Raw genomic sequence first — 23,836 nt, 5'->3', positions numbered from 1 at the left:
CGGGGCTGCGCCGGCCGCTTCCCAGCCTGGCTGAAAGGGCTCGCGTAGCCGGCCTTGTCGGCCCTTCAAGCGCTCCCTGGGTGGCCTGGCCCCAACTCCCCTCCCGAGCCGCGCAAAGGGAGCTGCTCCTGGCTCTCGTCGGCCTCCCAGGTTTGCTTTCCTTCTTCTCCCGAAGGTGGGCCCTGAGGTCCACCGCCGCGAAGCCTGCGGCCGCCGGGAAACCCAAACCCGAGTGTCCGGAGACTAACCGGAAGTGCGGTCCCAGGCGGAGGGGCGGTGCCGGCGGCCGCCCGGGTAAGCGGGCCCGCGGGGCCTGGGAGGGGCGCGGCCGCGGGGCCCGGGGTCGGGGGAGGGGCGCGGCGGGACCAGAACCAGCCCCCCCCCACGCCCTCCCCGGTCCCCGGCCCCCCGGCCCCCCGGCCCGCGCAGGGTCACGGCAGCCCCTGCCGCTCGCCGCCGAGCGGGGTCCGGGACCCCCCCGACGGCGGACCGAGAGGCGGTCAATGAAAAGTTGAAAGAAGAGCAGCTCAGTCCGGCCGTTCTTGGAGAGGATAATAGTAAACATTACCAGGCACTTTTCTAAGCGATCTGTATCTCTCGTATTGGGGAAAAACCCAAGGACATTGAATGAAGTTCCCCCCCCCCCAACCACCACCGTCTTTAAGACAGAGATTAGTTATGTTGTACTCAAAGCTGTGTACAGAAGATTGTTTAACCATTTCATAACTGTGGTTTACAAAACTGCATTATATGTAACATTGTACTGTATGCACTTACCAACTACGTCTTGGGTGTATATGGTAGAAGAATGGGTCCTTGACCTTAGAAGTTGAGATAATGCAAACAAAAAACAATCAGCAGAAAGAAAAATCTAAACAAGTAAAACAGGACTCAGGGCTTTCCTAAGAAGTTAAAGTGAGTCATTATCCAGAAGGATTCTTAATGTTTCGGCTAGTGCGGGTTGGGAAGGAAGTGATGGCTCCCAGTGGCAGCTCTTTCTTGCAGGAGAAACAGAAAGTAAGCAAATGTGGGAAGAGGTAAGATGTGGTTGAAGGATGACGACCAGACTGGGGAGTAAATGGGACCGGTATTTAGATGTCCAGCTCCAGAAAAAATAAAAATTTCAGAAAAAATTATAAATTTCAACATTATTGATTTTTCTCTAGGAGAGGGAAGAATTGAGTGTTACGCATACTTATGGACTAGAGACCTTTTGAAGCCAAAAGGAAGACAGTCTTGAGTCTTCATTGTTATGGTGAGTAGCATACCAGGCTGTTATGTTTCTATATAAATGGATTTTGGAGAGGATGGGGTGGGGGAGTACTTGGGGAGGACAAGAAGGATTGGGGAAGATAATATGAGAAAGGGATTGATACTTTCTTAGCTCTTGAGATAGCAGAGTGATAAAACTGGATCCTATTTGAGTGTATTTTCTGCTCCTTTCCAACATACATACTCACAATAGGCTTATAATAATTGCTTCTTGATTGATTTGCAGCCCAAAAAAAGGCAGAATGCCCATTGCTTAGGCTCTGTAGTTAGAAAATTGAAGTTTAAATTGTGGCTGTGCTACTTACTAGCTATGAGTTCTTGGGTAATTATTTAATTGCCCTAAGCATCAGGTTTTCTGTTAGTGCAAATATTGGTATTAATACCTATCTTACACAGTTCTTGGGAAGATTAAATGAGGCAGTCCATGCAATCAATGAAAGGTAAATGAGGTAATCCCTTACCTCGGGCTTGATCCAGTAAGCATTATCTGTTTTTTAGATTAATGCTTTATCGACTTTGCTTGTCCCATACACCCTTTAACTGTAAGAATAATCTTGAGCTTTGAAGTTCTATACTCAGCTTTTCTGCTTGGACTTTTATTGCATGCCTGCTTATTCTGCACACTCTGACCCTAGCCATGGAAGAGAGAACCAGTCTTTTCCTAGGGTGAGGTAAGAGAAACCTCTTGGAGAAGGGTCCCCTGGTGGACCAGCCAGGGCTACTCGCCGAGCTTGTTGCATTGCTATGGGGGTTCTAAGGATTATGGTGGTCCTTTATTTTGCTGTGGTATTTATTCATATTTTTCATTCATGCAACAAATGTATTCTAGAGTCTAGGGATATTGCAGGGAACAAAAGACTAAGTCCTAACCCTAATGGAAGTTATATTCTAGTAGGAGAGAGAAACAAATTAACGGATATAAAATATATACTACAAAGTTGGAGGATGAGAAGTGCTATGAAGAGAAATAAAACAGGATAAGAGGACAGAGCTATTTTATATAAAGTAGTCAAGGTGTGCCTCCTTTTGAGGAATTAATTTTCAGGCAGAGACCTGGATCAAATAAAGAAGCAAGCTACCTGGCGGGAAGAACATTCCAGGCAGAAGGAACAAGTGCAAAGGTTCTGAGGTGGCTTGTGAGGCTAAAGATAGGTGGAGGTGCCACATTATAAGGAACAGTGAGAACTGGGTTTTATTCTGAGTCTGATAGGAAACAGTTATAATATCTTGAACTAGGGAAGTGTCATGGTCTACTTTAAGTTTGACAACCAGACTGTATTTTATTTTCTAGGTGCTGACATCTAAAAGACTTAGATAAGAATAAGAAAATGATTTCCTTATTTTTAAATTTTTTTTTTCTTCTTGGTGCCCCACAATTTATTGGCTCCTTAGGGCAAATATGATACCCTGGGCTGGTAACTTTAGGGAATACTCTGATTTCATTTGCCAGGCTATGACCAAGCTCAGAATCCTTTATTTCCACTCTGCTCTCCTTTTGACCTGAACAATAATACACATTTTAAAAGACAGAGCTTCCATAAACCTACCATTTTATATTAGCTATTTGTCTATATGCCTGCATATCTTTACTTAGTTGTGATTCTGAATTTTTCCTTTTCATCCTAGTATTTCTCCATAAATCTGTTTCTAGTTTTTGTATAATCTCCATATTCATCATTAACTGGCTGAGTTATTTTATTGTTTATGATTTAGATAATTATTTTATATGGATTTTGAACAAGGCTTTACAAAAGAGGCAGGTGCAGAGGATGGACTTGATAAATAGGGTTTTTGTGTGTGTGAAGATGGAATTCAGAAAATAATAGAACCTGTCATTTATTGAGTATCTGTTGAGACACAGGCAGTGAGCGCTGAGTCCTTTGGTGGTGACATCTAAGTTCTCGTGGCAGCTCCATGAGGCATGTAAGAGTATCTTAGCTGTTTTATCAAAGGAGAAATTGAAGCTGAAGGAAGTTAAGTAATAGACCCAAGTTCTTGCAGCTGCAGAGGACCGTGGGAATTTGAACCAAAATCTGATTCTAGAACTTGAACATTCAGTTTTAATTAGTATAATGTATCGACTCTTAGCTACCATGTTCTTTAAAAAACAAACTAAAATATCTTTTAATTTTGAAATAATTTTACACTTATGAAAAAGTTACAAAACAGTACAAAGAATATTCATATGCCCTTTGCCCATGGTCCTAAATGTTAACATTTTACTATATTCGCTTTATGATTCTGTGTGTCTCTGTATACACATACATATACACCTTTTTCTCTGAACCTTTTGAGAGTAGGTTATAGACATAATGATTCTTCTCAAACTATGAGAGTATTAAGCCCTCAAAGTCTTATGACATGCTAAGCCCTGAAGTCTTAAGAGAATTAAGCCCTAAAGTCCTAAGGTATGTAATGAATTAACTTCTCTCCTATGCATGTATGGTGCTCCTAGCTACATGCCATTCTTGGAAGAACTGAAAAAATAGTTACTCAAATCATTTTCTGTAGGGCTTCATTCTTTCCTAGAACCCCAGTTAAGAATGCCTGCCTTAAAATACAAACAGTTTATTTCCTAAAAACAAGGCTCTTCTCTTACCGTTATAGCTATCAAAGTCAGGAAATTAACACTCATAATACTATTATCTTATTCAAATTGAGCCAGTTCTTCCACTAGTGTCCTTTTCAGGAAAAGGAAAAAACCGGTTTTTGTCAGCCAAGATCAATCCATCATTCCCCATTTCATTTAAATGTCTTGTCTTCTTTATCGTGAAATATATATCCTCAGACTTTGTCTTTCACAACCTTGACTTTTTTTTTTTTTTGAGATTGTATTTATTAGAGAGAGGGCACAAGCGGGGAGGGGCAGAGGGAAAGAGAAGCAGACTCCCCACTGAGCAGGGAGCCCATGTGGGACCATGACCTGAGCCGAAGACAGACACTTAACTGACTAAGCCACCCAGGCTCCCCATTGACTTTTTTTTTTTCTTTAAGAGGTTAGGCCATGTATTTAGTAGAATTTCCCTCAATTTAGGTTTGCCTGATGCTTCCTCATAATTAGGTTCAGGTTATACATTTTCGGCAAGATAGCACAGAGGTGATGTTCTGTTCTTTACATTCTATTTGGCACATTGGACATCATGTTACTAGTAATGGTAACTTTGATCACTTGGTTAAGGTGGTGACTTCCAGGTTTCTGTACTGTGAAGTTACTCTTCTTGTTTCTGTAATTATTAAATATCTAGTAGGGAGATATTTTCAGATTGTGTAAATATCCTGATCTCATAAACTTTTCACCCACTGGATTTTTACCTGAAACAATTAAACACTCTTCTTTTGATTGGACATGGTGATTTTTAAAATTCCATCATTTCTTCTACATTTAATTGTTGGCTTTTTTTTTTTTTTAAGATTTTATTTATTTATTTGACAGAGAGAGACACAGTGAGAGAGGGAACACAAGCAGGGGGAGTGGGAGAGGGAGAAGCAGGCTTCCCGCCGAGCAGGGAGCCTGATGTGGGGCCCGATCCCAGGACCCTGGGACCATGACCTGAGCCGAAGGCAGATGCTCAAGGACTGAGCCACCCAGGCGCCCCTTGGCTTTTTTAAAAACTCCCGGGGCGCCTGGGTGGCTCAGTCATTAAGCATCCGCCTTCAGCTCAGGTCATGGTCCCAGGGTTCTGGGATCGAGCCCCGCATCAGGCTCTGGGCTCGGCGGGAAGCCTGCTTCTCCCTCTCCCACTACCCCTGCTTGTGTTCCCTCTCGTGCTGTCTCTCTTTCTGTCAAATAAATAAATAAAATCTTTAAAAAAAAAAAAAAGAAAAACTCCCTTCTCCATCTTTATTCACTTTTTTTTAAATCTGTATGGATTCATGGATTCTTATTGTGTTACTTACTACAGTTACTATTTATCTTGATGTTCTGTTTGTTCCAGATTTGTACCATAGCAGCCCCTTTGGCCTGGCTTCTGGGTCCTTATGGCACATTGTCACCACTTTTTGAGCACTTCCTTATCCTCTGGCACAAGATGTTCTGGGTTCATCTTGTACTTTCTAAACCCTGGAATCAGCCATTTCTCCTGGGAGCCCTGATAGCTTTCAATGGAGAATGGCGTTTAGAAACCAAGACCTGAGTGTGTGTTATGCTCATTACTACTAGGATTTCATTCTTTTTATGACCCTTCAGCAGACATTACTAGAAAAATAAAGTAGAATAAACACACACTTTGACACATACACGCATTTCTATTTTTTCTGTGTATAGTGTAAAACCTTGGCCTCATACTGATACTTCTTATTCCAGTTACAGAGTTCATTCTTGCCTTTCCGTTTTCTCTATTTATAACTCCCTTCTCTGACAGTGAGGAGTCTGTGTGCCATTTTACCCATAGTATATTTACTTATTTGTTCAGTCCTAGGGTATGCATTAAGTAGTGTATCTTTACCACCATGGGGAGGAAAAAACCCTACTAATGAGAATTCAGTAATTGTTTATAGTTCTTTTTATCTTTAGCTTGAGTTTGTATAGTCCTAATACTGTGTTAAAGTACTATTTGAGTTATTTTTTTCCCTTCTGGGTGTTGTGTTACTCATTTGAAACACAGACTCATTTGTTTTTGTTTGTATTACATTTTAACATTTCTCTCTAGTATCTTGTCTATTTATTTACTGAATATGTGAAATGTAACAGTTCTAAAAGTAAAAATGTTGTGTGTGTTATAAAAATGTATAGTCCTAGATGGGTGACTCTCCCTCCCTCCACCTATTTACACCAGTTCCATTTTCCTGTCCTTTTAATCGCATTTCACCTACCTTGTGATGATAACCACATTCATTAATTTCTTTTACCTTTTCCAAATTTCTTTTTGGCCAAATGAATAGATACATGTATAAATGTGTGTTTGTTTTTTAAAGATTTTATCTATTGATTTATTTTAGAGAGAGAGAGCACTAGTGGGGGGGGAGGGGGCAGAAGGAGAGAGAGAACCCCAAGCAGAGTCCACACTCGGCACGAAGCCCGATACGAGGCTCAGTCCCATGACCCTGAGATCATGACCTGAGCCAAAACCAAGAGTCATGCCACCCAGGCTCCCACAGATACATGTGTAGTTTTTTATTTCTACTTCATTCTTGCACAAAATATAGCATACTTTTTTATACCATTGTTTTTAAAATTTTACGGTATGTCCTGAAAATCACTCCACATCAATTCATGAAGGTTTTCTTCATTCTTTTACAGCTTCATAGTACTCCATTATATGTGCATATACCAAATTTGTTCAACCACCTTATATATGGGCCTTTAAGTTTTAAATATTTTCAAATTATAAACATTGCTACAGTGAATAACTTTATACTTGTATATTTTTATGTCGTTGGAGGTGTATCTTCAGAATCAATTTCTAGAAATGGGATTCTGAGTTAGATGTAAATGCATATCTAGTTATATTAGATGTTGTCAAATTCCCCTCCAGAGACTTGTACCAATTGGCTTTCCTTCTAGCAACATATGAGAGTGTCTGTTTCCCCACAGTTTTGACAACAAAATGTGTTGTCGTACTTTTCAACGTATGCCAACTTGATTGGTGAGAAATGGTATTTCACATGCCCTTTTTAGTTATTTCATTTTTTTATCATAGACTTTTTTTAGAGTACTTTTAGGTTCACAGCAAAATTGAGTAGAGAGTACATATTGTTGCTATATGTCCTCTGCCACCCCCCACCCGCCCACCCCAGCCTCCCCAGCTGTCAACATCTTGGCCCAGAGTGATACATTTATTACAGGCAGTGAATCTGCATTGAGATATCATTGCCAGCCAAAGGCCATGGTTTTCTTTAGTGTTCATTCTTTGTGTTGTACATTCTGTGGGGTTTGACAAATGTATAATGACATCTGTCACCATTTATAGTGTCATACAGGGGAGTTTCACTGCCCTGAAAATCCTCTGTGCTTCATTTATTCATCCTCCCCCCCCACCAACCCCTGACAACCACTGATCTTTTTCACTGATGACGTAGTTGCCTCTTCTAGAATGTCATGTACTTGGAATTGGACAGTTTGTGGCCTTTTCAGACTGGTTTCTTTTACTTAGCAATATGCATATAAAGTTTCTCCATGTCTTTCCATGACTAGATAGCACACTTCCATTTCAGCAGCACTGAGCAGGACTGCACTGCCTGGATGTAGCCCAGTTTATTTATCCTTTCATGGACTGAAGGACATGTTAGTTGCTTTCAAGTTTTGGCAATTATGAATAGAGCTGCTATAAACATCCTTGTGCAGGTTTTTGTGTGGATATACATTTTCAGCTCCTTTGGGTAAGTACCAAGGACCACGGTTGCGGGATTATATGGTTTTGTGAGAAACCACCAAACTGCTTTCCAATGTGGCTGTACCATTTTGCATTCCCACCAGCAATGGATAAGCATTCCCATTGCTTCATATCCTTATTAGAATTTAGTATTGTCAGTGTATTGGATTTTGGTCGTTATGTTTTTTGGTTTGTTTGGTTTTTTTTTTTTGAGAGAGAGAGCTTGCACACAAATGGGGGGTGGGGTGGGCAGAGGGAGAGGAAAAAGCAGACTCCCTGCTGAGCTGGGAGCCCGACTCGGGGCTTGTAGGATTTTGGTCATTGTAATTTATAGTAGTAGCTCATTGTTTTAACTATCAATTCCTTAATGACATACAGTGTTGAGCATCTTTTCATATGCTTATTTTCCATCTGTATATCTTCTTTGGTGAGGTGTCTGTTTAGGTCTTTTGCCATTTTTTAATCAGGTTGTTCCTTGTGTTTTAAGAGTATATAAATATATTGTATATTTTGGGTAACAGTCCTTTATCAGATGTCTTTTGCAAATATTTTCTCCCAGTCTTGTGTCTTTTGCAAAATAGAAGTTTTTAATTTTAATAAAACCCAGATTGTTACTTCTTTTATAGATCATGCCTTCCTTTGGTATTAAATCTAAGAAGTCATCATTGTCTTTATTTTCCCCCATGTTATCTTCTAGGAGTTTTATAGTTTTGTGTTTTATATTTAAGTCTATGATCTATATTGAGTTAATTTTTGTGAAAGGTATAAAGTCTTCGTCTATTTCATATTTTTGCATGTGGCTATCCAGTTGTTCCAATACCATTTGTTGAAAAGACTGTCTTTCTGCATGGTATTGCCTTTGCCCCTTTGTCAAAGATCAGGTGACTGTATTTATGTGAGTCTGTTTCTGGACTCTTTTCCACGGATCTGTTTATTCTTTTACCAACACCGCACTGGGTTACGGTAGCATTGTAGTAAGTCTTGAAGTTGAGTAGTGTCAGTCCTCCCAGTTTTGTTCTCTTTCAATATTGTGCTGGCTATTCTGGGTCCTTTGCTCTCCGTATAAACTTTAGAGTCAGTGTCTTAATATCAATAAAATAACCTGCTGGGGTTTTGATTGGAATTGAGTTCAGTCAATAGATCCAAGATAGGAAGAATTGTCATCTTGACAATATAGAGTCTTCCTATCCGTGAACACGGACTATCTGTTCATTTATTTAATTCTTTTTTATTTTTTCATCAGTTTTTTTGTTTTCTTCATGTAGATCTTGCTAGATTTATATGTAAGTATTTCATTTTCATTTTGCAGACGTGCTAATGGTATTGTGTTTTTAACTTGAAATTCCAATCCTTTATTGCTGGTATGGAAGAAAGTGATTGCCTTTTATATATTAACCTTGTATCCTGCTGCATGCTTGCTGTAACTGCTTAATTAGTTCCATTTTTGTTGTTGTTGTTGATACTTTTATATTTTCTACACTGACAATCATGTGATCTGTAAGCAAAGACAGTTTATTTTTTTCTCCCATTCTGTGTAATTTTTATTTCCTCCTCTTATGGTATTATCTAAGACTTCCAATATGATGTTGAGAAGGAGTGGTAGGAAGGAACTCCTGACCTTGTTCCTCATCTTAGCTAGAAAGCTTCTAGTTTCTCACCATTAAGTATAATATTTGCTGTAGTTTTCTTGTATTCTTTATCAAGTTGATGAAGTTCCTCTCTTCCTAGTTATTTCATGTACTTTAAATTTGAATTTCTCTAAATATGGGTGAGATTGAACTTCGTTTCATATGTTTAAGGAACATTTTTTTATCTTTTTGTGTGTTGCCTTTTGCCTATTTTTCTCAGGTTTTTGGTGTTTTCTCTCAATCTTTAAGAGATCTTTATATAATAGATTATTTATCTCAAATATATGTTACAAATTTTTCTCTGTCCATTGAGTTTTGACTTTGTTCTTTTCTTTTTACACACAAAATGTTTTTATTTTAGTCAAATGGCCAATTTTGTGTCATAAGCCAAAAAACCTTTCTGTAGACTGATATTACCTATATATTCAGTACCATATGGTTTCAGTTTGTAAATTCAGCTCTTTGATTGATGTGGAATTGCTTTTAGTATATGGTGTGCGGTATAGATCCAATTGTATCACTTTTCATGTGACTGTCCTGATGTTCTAACATCATTTATTAAAAAGTTCATTTTTTTCCCTGGTGATTTGAGACATCACTCTTATTGTATACTAAATTTCTGTATATGTTTGTATCTGTTTCTGGATTTCTATTCCACTTATCTTTTTATGTATTCGTGTGCCAGAACCATATTTTTTTAATATTAGAGGCTTTATAGCATATTTTAATATCTTACAGGTTTATTAGTCACCCGCCAATCTTTCTTTTCATTGTTTCCTGGCTTTTCTTGCATGTTGGTTTTTCCAAGTGAATTTGAGTAATAACTGTAGCTCAAGCATTGTTGATTTTTCTGTAAAGGGTCAGAAAGTATATACTTTAGGCTTTGGGGGACAGATGGTCTCTGTTCAACTATTTAACTCTGCCATATGAGAAAGAAGCCGTGAGCAGTACATTCATGAATAAATATTACCTTGTTTCAGTAAAACTTTATAAAAACAAGCTGCAGGCCAGAATTGACCTGTGGGCCATAATTTGTGCACCTTTGGTCTAGTTCCATGAAGAAGTTTATTATTTTTGTTGCAATTGTATTAATCCATAAATCTTTTTATTTTTTTTTAAAGATTTATTTATTTGAGACAGAGAGAATGAGAGAGAGCAAGCACATGAGAGGGGGGAGGGTCAGAGGGAGAAGCAAGCTCCCTGCCAAGCAGGGAGCCCGATGCGCGACTCGATCCAGGGACTCCAGGATCATGACCTGAGCCGAAGGCAGTCGCTTAACCACTGAGCCACCCAGGCGCCCAATCCATAAATCTTTTTAGGAGGAACTAACATCTTCATTATATTGAATCATTCTATCCAAGAACAAAAGATGTCTTTCCATTTGTTCGGGTCTACTTTTGGGTCTTTCAGTAGTGTCTGAAAGTTTTCCTCTTCTTCATTTTACATAATTATGTATGTAATTTACATAATTATTGTTTAATTTATCTTTAAGTATTTCATATTTTTTTGTTGTACAAGGAGTATTCTCTATCTATACTCTAGTTGGTTGTTATTTTTGTACAGAAAAGGGCTATTCATTTCTATGTGTGAGTTTTATATCCTGCTGCCTTACTGAATTCCTTTGAGTCACTTTTAATGTTGATTCTCTCTAGGGTTTTCTAATTATACCGTTCTGTCTCCAAACATATAATTTGATTTCTTTTCTATTCGTATACCGCTAATTGATTTTTATTTTCTAATTGCACTGGCTAATACTTCCAGTTCAGAGTTTAATAACAGAAGAGATAGGGGTCATTCTTGACTTGTTCCTGATCTTATCGGAAATGACTAGTTTTTCTCACTTAGGTACTGGCTGTTAGACTAAAGAATGTATATTTTATCATTTAAAAGGAAGTATTCATTAATTCCTACTTTCTTGAGTATTTTCATCAGGACTGGATGTTGATTCTGTTGTGAGTTCCTTCAGCATCTATGAAGATAATCATGATTTTTCTCTATAGGCCTGTTAATATGTGATATTATATTAATGGATTTCCTAATATTGAATAAATCTTGTGTTCCCTGAATAACTCCTACTTTGTCATGGTACTTTACTTTTCTTAATGTGGTTTTAGATTTTTATTAGTATTTTTCACACTAATACTGGGCTATAAACATTTTTATATTCTTCATCAGGTTCAGTTGTCAGTGTTAAACTATTTTCACAAAAGACTAGAAGTTTTTCTTCATTTTTAGTGCTCTGGAAAACATTTTTTTTTTTTTAAAGATTTTATTTATTTATCTGACAGAGACACAGCGAGAGAGAGAGCACAAGCAGGGGGAGTGGGAGAGGGAGAAGCAGGCTTCCCGCCGAGCAGGGAGCCCGATGCAGGGCTCGATCCCAGGACCCTGGGATCATGACCTGAGCTGAAGGCAGACACTTAACGACTGAGCCACCCAGGCGCCCCTGGAAAACATTTTTGAAGCATTGAGTTTATTTGGTCTTTGTAAGTTTGTTAGAATACCCTTATGAAATGATCTAGATCCAGTGCTTTTTTGTGGGCTGATTCCTTAACAACTTTGTGTTTATTCTGTGCATATTGGTGTTTTAAAACTTTCTGTCTTGGATAGGGGTGAGTTTGGTAAAAAACACAGTCTGCCTCATAGGTTATCACATTTATTTGTGTAGAAGTCTGCAAAGTGATCTGTTATGTGTATGTGGGGCTTTTTGTTTTATTTATTCTTTATCTTTTCCTTTTTTATAAATATGTACTTTCTCTTTTTCTTCACTAAGTTAGCTAGTAGTGTATCATTTCTTTAAGTTTTTCCAAATAAGTAGGATTTTGATTTATAATTAGGTTGTTTTTCTCTTTAGTTCACTGGTTTCATTTAATTCGTTATATTGACATGAAAGTATTTAAGACTATGAATATTCCGGGGCGCCTGGGTGGCTCAGTCATTAAGCGTCTGCCTTCGGCTCAGGTCATGATCCCAGGGTCCTGGGATCAAGCCCCACATCGGGCTCCCTGCTCAGCGGGGAGCCTGCTTCTCCCTCTGCCTCTGCCTGCCTCTCTGCCTACTTGTTCTCTCTCTCTCTCTGTCAAATACATAAATAAAATCTTTAAAAAAAAATTAAAAAAAAAAAAAGACTATGAATATTCCTTGATCACTGCTTTAAATTTATTCCATAGATTGTAATCTGTAATAGTTTTAATTATCAATATTTAGAAATTTTGTTTCATCTCCCCATTTGCTGAAGAGTTGTGTTATTTTCCCCATTTGGGTGGGGTTTTTTAAATTAGGTATTTCAATAAATTTTTAGTTTCGTGTCTTTTTATGGAACTTACTGATGCTGTCTCTATGACCTAATATAAGACAGAATTCTGTGACTGATTCATGTGTGCTTGAGAACAAAGTTTACTTCCTATTATTAGGGTTAAGTTTCAGTAGCTATCATAAAACTTACTAATTAGATTCTCTAGATTTTCTGCATCATTACTTTTTTTGTTCTACTTTGTATGTCTTTCTACTGATAGTGGTATGTTGTCTTATTATTAATGTTTTTGCTATATTTCTTGTTATCTATTGTAGTTTTTGCTTTGTAAGGGTGACTGCTGTATGATTTGGTTCAAAATCATAACTATTACAAGCTATATTATGATTAGGGCTTTCAACATTAAAAAGTGTCCTTTATCATGTTTAATGTTTTTCAGCCTGAATTTTCCTCTTCATGATATCTTGAATATAAGGCTTTCTTTTACTGTTTCTATTTGCCTGTATTACTTTTTCTGTCCCTTTAGTTTGAGCCTTTCTGAATCTTTGTTTTAAGTGTCTCTTGTATTTAGCATATAGTTGGGTCTTGTTTTGTGAGCCATGGTAAAAAAATTTGAATAGGTGAGCCAAACTCATTCTCATGTATTGATATGATTGATATGTTTCATCTCAGCACAATCATGTTATTTATATTTGTCCTGTTTTTTTCAGCTACTTGTTGTGTTTTCATTGCTCTTTCATTAAAAACTTTTTTAGAATGTTTGATTTTTGTTATCATGACTACCTTTGAACATAGATCTTTTGTAATGCCTTAGTCCCATGTTCTGATTTAGCCTTTAATTGTCTGGTTTTTCAGTTTTTAGTAGTATCCCTTAACCCCTGTCTGCAATTAATGCAGTGACCAGTGAGGTTATTTCAGTTTGTTATCTCTTCTCCTTCCAGTGTTTAGTTGGATTATGTCTATTTTATTAGAACATGATGTGTTTAACAAGACTGCTAATTCAGTGACACTTGGTCAAGTTTTGTGGATTTTTTATCTTTTTTATTTTTTTAAGTAGAAGGCATTTCTTTGAAAATAGTGAGGACATGAATTGTGCCTTTTTTATTTTCCTCTTTTCTAAAAAAAATTTCCCTTCATCTTGAAGGACCTTAAATTTCTCTCTGCTCCTTTTCTCCTTCACTGTGCAGTCCAAAGGGTTCCTCTCCCTTCCTTTTTACTCTCTTTCCTGAAGAATTGCGGCTCCAGGACTGCCTCTAAGTCTGGTGTGTGAGCTAAAAGTCCCTTCCTAATATCCCGTTCTGATCAGAACTTTAAATTTTTTTTTTTGTACTTAGAACGGGTTTTCTCTTTCTGGCAGGAAACTCGGTTGATTTTGTGCACCACGAGCCCTCCTCTCTACCCCACATCTTCAGGTTGCTCCTGCTCTCATTGGTCGCCTGCAGAGCTTGCGTATGAAAGCCAGGGGTTAGTGAGGGTGTGGGTTTGGGTTGTGCTTTTCTCTTGTTCTTACAGCTGTTAAAGGATGTGCTGGGAGATTGGGATTTCTGCAGACACCATTACCCCCTTCCTAACTGTTTTCTTACCATGTCCTGTGTAGTTCTTCCAGAGGTATTTTGTTCTTTCTTCACCCATATTTAAGTCCGTTTTCTATCCATTGAAGTCAGTTTTAAATCATTGTCATGGAAGCTCATAGGTTCTCTGAAAAATCCCAGTTGAATTACGATCTGGTTTCCCTGACTTGTTTGTTTCAGGCTGTATCGCGTTCGGGCCGGGGGTTACTCAAGGGAAGGACGGCAACGCAGAGTCCCCTCGCTGCTGGTTGGGTTGGGCTTTAAATTTTGGTCTTCCTTGACCTGCGTGCTGTTTACTTTTCAGAGTCCTCAAGTAGCTGGCCCATACGTTCCGTCCAGATGTCATAAGTGCATTGTGAGGGAGACCAAGAATGGCCTGTGTTTACTCCCTCTTAACCCGGAACCAGAACCGTGAAACATGTCCTCTTTCTACTGGCAGCTGTGAGGGACTGTCCTAGAGAGCCTCAGCTAAATGTCCCCATGTGTTGTCGGGGGCTGAGCAGTTCCTTTTTTGCTTCTGATCCTCAGTAGCAGAAAGGTTCTTGAGGGAACTGAAGCCTCAGCCACCTGGAATAGGCAGGTTAAAGCTGCTGAGGGAAGGAATCGGTGGTCAAGTCTGAGCTCTCGAACTTCTCTTATGCCCCTAATTGACCCCTCCCGAGTTGTTTCTGGCTGAAATAGAAATCCCCTTAGGCCGTGGTAAATTTCGAATAACCAGAAATGTGATGATTGCCTGCCCTCCAGGGAAGGAAGGGTGCCGATGGTCAAGTAGTGGTTTTGTTAGAGCGCAAGAGGCTTTTGTGGTCCCGACTGCCCTGTAGGTGAAGGCCCCCTGAGCTCCCGCAGGGAGGATGACCCGGAGCATGCGCCATCTGCCGCTGAGAGTTAGGGCTGGGGCCCTGCCTTCGAGGTTGTTACAGTCCCAAGGAAGCTGTAGATTGTGCGGATGGTTTTCAGATTCTTTGTTGGCCCCTTTCTGTAGAGTTATATGGGATGGTTTAGGACTATGATTAACCTCCTCAGAACTGAATTTAAGGGATTGTATAAGAAAACCCAACTGTTCTTTTAAGGAACCTAGTTTACCCATTTTCAGGTTCTTCGAGTGAAATGATCCAGTGCTAAGTCTGCTCATTTATAACTATTTATCCTTTTCTTATCCTTGTGTTTTACAGAACGCTCTCTTCCTTGAGAAATCAAATTCTCAGGAGCAGGAAGTAAATGCTGCTTTCCTTCCAGTTAGCTTCTAGGTAAGCTCCAGTTTCTCTAGAAGTGTGCCTTCTCTCTCCTAGACTGTGCCCCGTCAGAGTAGCTCCTGTGAATTCTGGCATTCGGCCCTTTTCCTTCACCATAGGGACACAAGTAGAATTACAGTAAGGATTTACTCATGCACTCGGCAGATGCTTAGTAAGCCCTGACTCTGCCTGGCACTGCTCTGTGTACTAAAGAAAGAGCGACACACAAGACAGGTAAATATCCTTGCCATATTTTAGACCATAAACAAACCAATTACACCGTGTATCAGAAGGTGGTAAATGCTGTGGAGAAAAGCCAAGCAGAAAAGCGGGATAGGGAACGCTGGGGCATGGGGGGCAGTTCTCAGTCCTAAATACGGTGGTGCGGAGAGGCGTCCTTGAGAAGTGACCTTTGAAGAAATAGCTGAGGGAGTTAAGAGAGAGCTGTACACATCCCTGGAGGAAGAAAGCTGGAGACCCAAGAAAGGAAGGGCAAAGGCCCTAAGGGGAATGTGTGGGTGAGGACAGCTCGAAGGCCATTGCGGGTGCCTCGCACCATGTGGAGAGAACAGGGAAGAGCAGAGTAGAGCAGCAGTGGTGGGGGTGACAGCAGCCCTTGTGAGGCCTCTTGGGCCATCGTGAGGACTGAGGAGGGGAGGGCAGGGGGCAGAAGGGCGGGGGAGGGGAAGCCACTGAATGGAGCAGAGAAGGACCGCTTCGCTTGTTTTAACAGGAGTTCACTGGCTGGGGGTTGAGGGTTTGCGTGTAAGGAGGGTGGTGATTGGAGGTTGGCCTGAGGTGCTGGGACTGCCATGATAAAATGCCACAGACTGAGTGCTCTAAACAGCAAATTTATTTCCTCACGGTTCTGGAGGCTAGAAGTCCAAGATCAAAGTGCCAGGTCTGGTTTCTTCGGAGATCTCTGCTTGGCTTGCAGACGGCCATCTTCTCCGTCCTCATATGGTCTTCCCCCTGCATGCGCATCCCTGATCTCTGTGTCCTTATCTCTTCTTATGAAGACACCAGTCTTTATGGTTGTTAAATAACTTGCCCAACATCACACAGACGGATATAGAGTGACTGTATTTAACATAAACGTGTGTCTTTTTTTTGCTCACCTGCTTCCCCTTCTCAGAGCTGTGAACTTTACTCTTTCAGCCATACATCCCATTTTTCTCTCATTCTGTCCCTCTTTAGTGGTTTTAACATTACATTTCCTGTGGACAGTCTGTGCCTTGACTTAAGAAACTACTCCCGCCCCATTCAGTTTTCTCTTATCCCCTAGAACTAAACATGAGAACATGTTTGAGTTGACATCTGGAGCCTTGGTATTTCTTTTTATATTTATAAATAACTTTTTTTATTATTATAACAACCGTCTCTGTACCTTGCACATGGAGAGTTTACAAATTGCTGAATGCAAACTGGAAAACCAATCAGAAAATTGATGAAACAGAAAGTCATCCATCTTCTGGATCCTTTCGCCTCATTGTTTCCTCTGAATTCAGGTGACCGTTGCTTATTCTGCTTGTATAGCTGCTTTGTTCTGAGTTCTGGTCCGTCGCACTTACTAGGGTGGTGTTCAGTCTGCTCTCACATTGTTTCCTCTCACGTACACACAGACTCTGGGCCCGCACATCACAGTTGATGAACGGTGGACTCTGCCCCTGGAAGAATGTACACATACCAAATAACATTTGTAATCAAATTTCACAGTTTTCATAGGTTATTTAGGAGTCCACAGATGCCAAATAAGGACATCCGGTCTAGCTTTGAGCACCTACTGTGTGCCAGGTGCTAGGGAAACAGCAAATGAAGTAAACAAAAATCCTGGTCCTTTAGGGGCTGACATTCTATGGAGAAAAGTAAAACAGGAAAGGACAGGACGGTTGTAGGTGCGGGTCAGGTGGGATACGGGTGTGTTACCGTGTAAAGCAGGGTGGCCGGGGATTGGAGGAAGGGAGGGCGGGAGCCTTGAAAATCTAGAGGATAGCACTTTAGCCAGGAGAGACCGCAAGTACAACGATCCTGAAGTGGGGGTGACCTGGCTGGCTTGAAAAGCAGCAGCGAGGCCGAGATGACTGGTACGTGCTCAGTAGAAGAGCCAGGAGAGGAGTCAGAGTGGAAACCAGGAGGCAGATTGCTTAGGGGCTTGTGGGTTTCCAACAGGAGCAGTTTTGGCAGAGTGATGAGGACGAATATTAGGTTGGAGGATGTTCCAGAAACCTTGGAAGACAAGAGTTGGAGACAATGAACACATTTATTTCTTTTGAGGAATTTTGCTGTAAAAAGGAACAGAGAATAGATTTTTTTTTTTTAAGGTTTTATTTATTTGACAGAGAAGGATTGTGAGAGCAGGAACACAAGCAGGGCGAGTGGAAGAGGGAGAAGCAGGCTCTCCACAGAGCAGGGAGCCCGATGTGGGGCTCGATCCCAGGACCCTGGGACCATGACCTGAGCCGAAGGCAGACGCTTAACCGACTGAGCCACCCAGGTGCCCCCTGTAAAAAGGAACAGAGAGGTGGGATAATAGCTTGAGGGTGAGGTGGTAAAGAGAAGTTTTCATGTTGGTTGTGCTTCTGTTTTAGGGGAGCGGAAACAGCCAGTTTGCTGATTGGTGTGATCCAGAAGAAAAGAACAGGTGCAGGACGGGGAGGATAGAATTGCTGGAGTGATGTCCTTGTGGAGGAAAGGGATGGGATCCAGTACACGGATGGAAGGGTTGTCCTTAGACTGAGCGGAGGCAGTCTCATCCACAATGATGGAAGGAAAGGTGGAGTGCATGACCACACTGGCAAGAAGCTGGTTGATGGGGTGGGAGCACGGAGAAATGGTTTTTTGTGTTTTTGTTTTGAGTATGTGTGTTGTGTTGTTTTTTTGGTTTGCTTAAGTTTTCTCAGTAAAATAGGAAGCACAGTCATCAGCTTTTACTCCTTAGATGCCGAGACGGGCTTTGAAGGTATGACGAGGGTCAAACATGGAAATGATCTTTGAAAAGAGTAAGTGTGAAGGACAAAGAAGATGATGTTTTTTCCCCTTTTGTTTCTCATGTGTTTCTTTGGTATATTGTGAGCGGTTGCTAAATGAAATGACCAGTTCACTGCCCCCTGTGCTGCTCTCCTGAATCAACCCAGTGTATAGCATTAATCTGTCTTTCCATGTTCCTGTTGGCCAGGACATCTTTAATTCACCTACCGGTGTAGCTTCATGGAAAATAGGTCCTCAGTTGAAAGACCTCCGTATCTCTCTCCTCTCCCTCTCCTTTTTAATCTCTTACTCATTTGAAGGTGATCTGCATCTCTTACCGGGGAGGAGTGGAGCATTGGCAGCCTGAACAAAGGGCCGTTTTCAGTTACATTAGAAAGGAGAATTATGTCATTGTGATCTTCCTTTGTAGAAGGACTTATTTCCTTAAGATGCTCAACTCCAGGTGCTTTAATACTTGCACATGCCTCCAACAGGAGAGAAATTCTTCCACATCTCTTCACTGTATAAAGAAAAGCCTGGCATAAAAGCAGGTTTGAAGCCAAGCTTTCATCTGTAGTCAGTCAGGACTTTTCTTTTTGAGGAGGGTTTGTGCTCATGTGATCGTAACAAAGCAGAATCTTTATCGTAATAATAGCATAAGAGCTAACATGGAATGCTTATTACCGCGAGATGCGGAGGGATTAACTTATTGTTCGATTCAACAATGTGGAATAATTTCTGTTCTAAGTCCCATTTTACAGAGGAGCAAACTAGGTGTGGAAGAGTTGTTAAATAACTTGCCCAACATCACACAGCTAGGATGATGGAGCCACAGAAACCCTTCTCTTTCCCAGAGCCTTGGGAATTCTCATGATCATTACCATGTCTTTCCAAACCTTCCGATGGAGAGGACTGCATAGATGTTCAGTCCTTTTGGGGTTGTTTTCCTCTTGAGCAAGCGTACCAACTATGAGGCCTGTCTTGATTACTCAGTTGAAGCCAGGGAAAGGGGAAGAACCCTGGTTTTGAGATCACCTGGGCTCATAAAAGAACTCTTCCTGATCTTTTCCTGCTGACTAGTTTTGTATTAGAAAAGGGGAAAACTAACTGGTTTCAACCCCTGTAAAAACTAGAGCACTTATGGACTCTGATGGAGAATTTCTGTCTTTCCTGCAGTAATTTTAACTTTGAGCATTCTTTTCTTAGTTACAGGAATATAAATAATATTTCTTCTTTGTCTTACAGGGTTGGAAATACCAAGTAAGGAATTAGTGTATATGATGCTGGAAACGTGTAGAGACGAGCTGCTCATGACTGAAAGGCCTACGACAGATGTATCTTTCAAGTTCTTACCAAGAAAATGACTATGAAGAACATGATGGGTCAAGAAGACCAATGGAAAACTCCCTAGGAGAGAGCCATAGAAAATGTACACTTCGGAAGAGAGATATAATCAGAGAACTCAGAAAAGGAAAATCTATCATGTATGCCCTCAGAAGGGTAAAAAGATTTTTATTCATGTGCATGAGATTACTCAGATAGATGAGCAGATACACCAGCGCCTTGAATGTGAGCAAAACTTCTGTGAAAACTTAGCTCTTATTATGTGTGAGAGATCCCATCCTGGGGAGAAACCTTATAGATGTGATATGTGTGAGAAAACCTTCATCCAAAGCTCAGATCTTATTTCACACCAGAGGATCCACAATTACGAGAAACCTTATAAATGTAGCAAATGTGAGAAGAGCTTTTGGCACCACCTGGCCCTTTCGGGACACCAGAGAACACATGCAGGTAAAAAATTCTATACATGCGATATTTGTGGCAAGAATTTCGGTCAGAGCTCTGATCTGCTTGTCCACCAGCGAAGCCATACAGGCGAGAAACCGTATCTGTGTAGTGAGTGTGATAAATGCTTCAGTCGAAGCACAAACCTCATAAGGCACCGAAGAACTCACACAGGTGAGAAACCATTTAAGTGTCTGGAGTGTGAAAAAGCTTTTAGTGGGAAATCAGATCTTATTAGCCACCAGAGAACTCATACTGGTGAAAGGCCCTACAAATGTAATAAGTGTGAGAAAAGTTACCGACACCGTTCTGCCTTCATTGTTCATAAAAGAGTTCATACTGGGGAGAAGCCCTATAAGTGTGGTGCCTGTGAGAAATGCTTTGGCCAGAAATCCGACCTTATTGTACACCAGAGAGTCCATACAGGGGAGAAGCCGTATAAGTGCTTGGAATGCATGAGAAGTTTTACTCGGAGTGCCAACCTAATCAGGCATCAGGCAACTCACACTCACACTTTTAAATGCCTTGAATATGAGAAAAGTTTCAGCTGTAGCTCAGACCTCATTGTGCATCAAAGAATTCACATGGAAGAGAAACCACATCAGTGGTCTACATGCGAGAGCGGCTTCCTCCTGGGCATGGACTTTGTTGCCCAACAGAAAATGAGAACGCAGACCGAGGAGCTGCATTATAAATACAGTGTATGTGATAAAAGCTTCCACCAGAGCTCAGCCCTACTTGAACATCAGACAATCCACATCGGTGAGAAACCATATATCTGTAATATGGGCGAGAAAGGTCTTGAGCTCAGTCCTCCCCAAGCAGCAGAAGCCTCACAAATGTCTTGATCCGACAAGAAGTTACAATACCATAAAAAAAAAGTATTTACATGTCAGAGAACTCAGTAAAGAACTCTAGGCAAATCTCAGACTTTCCTCAGAGCTCCGACTTCAGTGGGGACCAGAGAATGCAGCTGTGGGAAGTTAAAAAATGGTTTGCCCAGAGAGCTACCCTAACAGAACACTTTTATCAGTCACTCCAATGAGAAACCTTACAAATGCCCTGAGTTTGGGGAAAACCTTTAGTCCACGCTCATATCTGATCACCCACAAGGGGATTCCTACAGGTAGGAAACCTTACAAGTGCAGTGAGTGTGAGAGAGCTTTCTAGCAGTGCTCACCCCTCCTCATCCCAAGAGAATTCACACCAGAGGACTTTTTAAATGCCCTCAGTGAACAGAGCTTCAGACAGTATGCACGTCACATTGGACGTCAGAAAGCCCACAATGGGGAGAAACCCCAGCAAGTGTGTAAAAAGCTTCTAACAGAACTGTGACTTTCTTACTCTTCAGAGAAGCCATACTGGTGAAAATGTGTATATTTGTCTTGAATGTGGCAAAAACATGAGTTGGAGAGCCTTCTTGGGTTTGCACCAAAGAAACCCAATCTGAGGAAAGACCTTACAAAGTCTCTGAGTGAGAAAAACTTCTGTCAATGATCAGCTCTCATGGTACACCAGGGAACTCACATTAGTGAAAAACCCCCCTTGAGTCTGAAAAAAGCCTTGCTAGAAACTCCTACCTTCCTGGGTCCCAAAGAATGTACTCTCCGGGGAATTTTGGCCACTGAGAGATCTAATTGTGGACTGTGTACATATAATAGGTAGTAGTTGACCCATACGGTAGAGATGACTTTTAATGGAGTCAGTATGTAAACAGTTGTTTAGATACCCGGAAGCTTGTTCTGGGAGGAGCCAGAGCAGGTCACAGTGGGCCTGATGGGTAACTCAGGTAAAGATGCTTTTCTTTTATCTGAACCACTTAATGATTGCTTTACTTTTCGCTTTTTAAAATTTGGAAATCCAATAAAGGAAAGGACTGTAACCTTGTGATAGAAGGTGTGGCATGTGTTCCCTGTGGGGGAAAGGATTATGTTGACTTGGCCTCTGTTGATTTTTTTTATTCTTGGCTAGAATGGGGACTAATGTGTTGACAGTAGCCTGGGAACCTTTTGCTGATAGTGAAAAGAACTGAACAGCTAGGGAGTAGTTCCCCTGGATCAAAACTCTCCCAAAAGTTCTCCCTTTGGAGGGCCAGCCTCATAAAGAGGCAGAATACTCAGCTTTTTTACTTAGCATGAATTAAGGCATTCCCCTCAAAAGTTTCCTTTCCTTCAAACATCTTTGAGATGATCAATGGCTTTTGAAATTTCAGCTTTAGAGATTTATTTCTTTTAAACTCAAATGCAAATTTCAGTATAATAGTCATGGCATGATGTCTCTAGCATTTGTATTTTTATGACTTTAAGTCGTCTCTTTCATTGATAAAATGCTCTTCAGCTCCTTGCCAAACGATTAAAGGGAAACCAAAAGAAAGGTTTCAGCCTGAGTGGGCACAGAGTAAAACACTTATTTGATGCATCATTAATGGAGCTAAAACTTTGTGATTTTGAGTATCCCAGACTCCAAAGCTGGTGTTCTTTTCACTCCATTATCCTGCTGTTCATAGCAAATCAAGCCCCATAATGATATGCCTTTCATTTATTTCAGTTCTGCCAAGGAAAGAGAATACTTTTTATTCCCAGGGAAAGGATTGCAGTCACCACAACATAAGGTATCTGTGTGGCTTGGAATGTAGGGTTCGGAAAATGCTAGAAGGGAAGAGTAGTTGGCAGCTTCATCAGAGATTTAAGGATAAGCACTTACCTCCAACTTAACAGGATAATTAACGATCATCTCTAACATTCTCTAGAAATACTATAATTAATCCAGGGATTATAAATGGACAATTCTGAGGGTTTTTTTCTTCCCTCAGATTAAAAGACACTTAATATAAGTACTTAAGATTCCTACAGCATTTGGGACTATAGACTGGTGAGTAAATATTTTGTTGCTACTCTGGGTTCTCTGGTTTATTTAACAAATCCCTGAACTCTGGAGAGTGTTGGCATTCAGACTTACGGAGGTGGCCAGCTGCGACCTGGTATGTGGCTCTCAGCTTGGTCCTAATGGCTGGTTGATGAGCCTGATAATCGTAGGGTCAGTGGATATAGCTTCTAGTGATGATAAGGAATCTGGTTCTAGGGTGGGGTTTTCTTGGTCTTTTTTTTTTTTTTTTAGAAAACAAATGCTGGAAGTTTATTTGATCTGTTGTGTTTTAGTAATTTTCATAAATAGCTCTTATACCATGAAAAGTTGCCCAGTGTGATAAAACACGCAAGATGTATTTGTTTCTCTTTGGTGCAGATCATGCCTATAACAAGTATATGTTTGACGGTTGTAATACTTAAAATAGTATTGGGTGTATGGCATGGTGGTGATGAAAGTTAGTCCTTATGGCTACTTGTTAGTCATTAGAACTTGGAGAAGGGGACAGAGTTTATATCGTTGGCAGGGCAATGACTTGCCCCTTCTTTCAACTAATCTTACTGGTAATTCTCTCTAGTTTTTAAGTAAATTCAGGATGGACCATCCCTCAAATGGAGAACAGTTGGGGTATGAGACAGGTCTGAGTGTGAGGGCTTTTAACCGTGGGGAAAAAAGGTGTTGGTGTTATTCATAGAGCATAACCTGAGGTTGGAGAGGACCACTTGGGAGCCTGTAACCAAAACTAGGAGGTAACTTCTGGGATGGATGGAGGTTCTCTTGAGACAGTGCCAACCTAAATCTACCTCAGGTAAGTAGTTAGAGTAACTTTTTCAAGATTTCAGACCAAACGAGACACTTGTATTCAGTCAATGTATTCCTATGCTTTAATGTTTTTGTTTTCCCTTAATCCTTAAATAAACATTTATTCTGAAAAACTCCCATTTTTGTC

The 23,836-nt window shown here is 40.5% G+C and overlaps 1 protein-coding gene across 8 annotated transcripts; it reads left to right on the top strand.

Moving 5' to 3' along the window:
- On the top strand, positions 1-23,822 carry ZNF322 (zinc finger protein 322). 8 transcript variants are annotated; one of them, XM_078055792.1, is made up of 7 exons: positions 1-150; positions 1,167-1,255; positions 15,208-15,282; positions 16,668-16,775; positions 17,856-18,040; positions 18,206-18,266; positions 19,480-23,822. In XM_078055792.1, the coding sequence occupies exon 7, from the start codon at positions 19,662-19,664 to the stop codon at positions 20,868-20,870; it is 1,209 nt and encodes a 402-aa protein (XP_077911918.1). In that variant the 5' UTR covers positions 1-150; positions 1,167-1,255; positions 15,208-15,282; positions 16,668-16,775; positions 17,856-18,040; positions 18,206-18,266; positions 19,480-19,661; the 3' UTR covers positions 20,871-23,822. The 8 variants fall into 8 exon arrangements, with proteins under 8 accessions (XP_077911918.1, XP_077911917.1, XP_077911919.1 ...); XM_078055791.1 differs by lacking the exon at positions 18,206-18,266; XM_078055793.1 differs by lacking the exons at positions 16,668-16,775; positions 18,206-18,266.
- The last annotated feature ends 14 nt before the right edge of the window (positions 23,823-23,836 follow it).

The sequence above is a fragment of the Halichoerus grypus genome, chromosome 9, assembly GCF_964656455.1.
Source record: "Halichoerus grypus chromosome 9, mHalGry1.hap1.1, whole genome shotgun sequence".
NCBI classification, from domain to species: Eukaryota; Metazoa; Chordata; class Mammalia; order Carnivora; family Phocidae; genus Halichoerus; species Halichoerus grypus.
Note: the sequence above shows the minus strand (reverse complement) of the source record. Positions and strands in the feature narration are given on the sequence as shown.

Excerpts from the sequence above, each read along its gene's own strand:
- ZNF322 (XM_036112302.2), top strand. The coding sequence starts at position 19,662 with ATGTACACTTCGGAAGAGAGATATAATCAGAGAACTCAGAAAAGGAAA.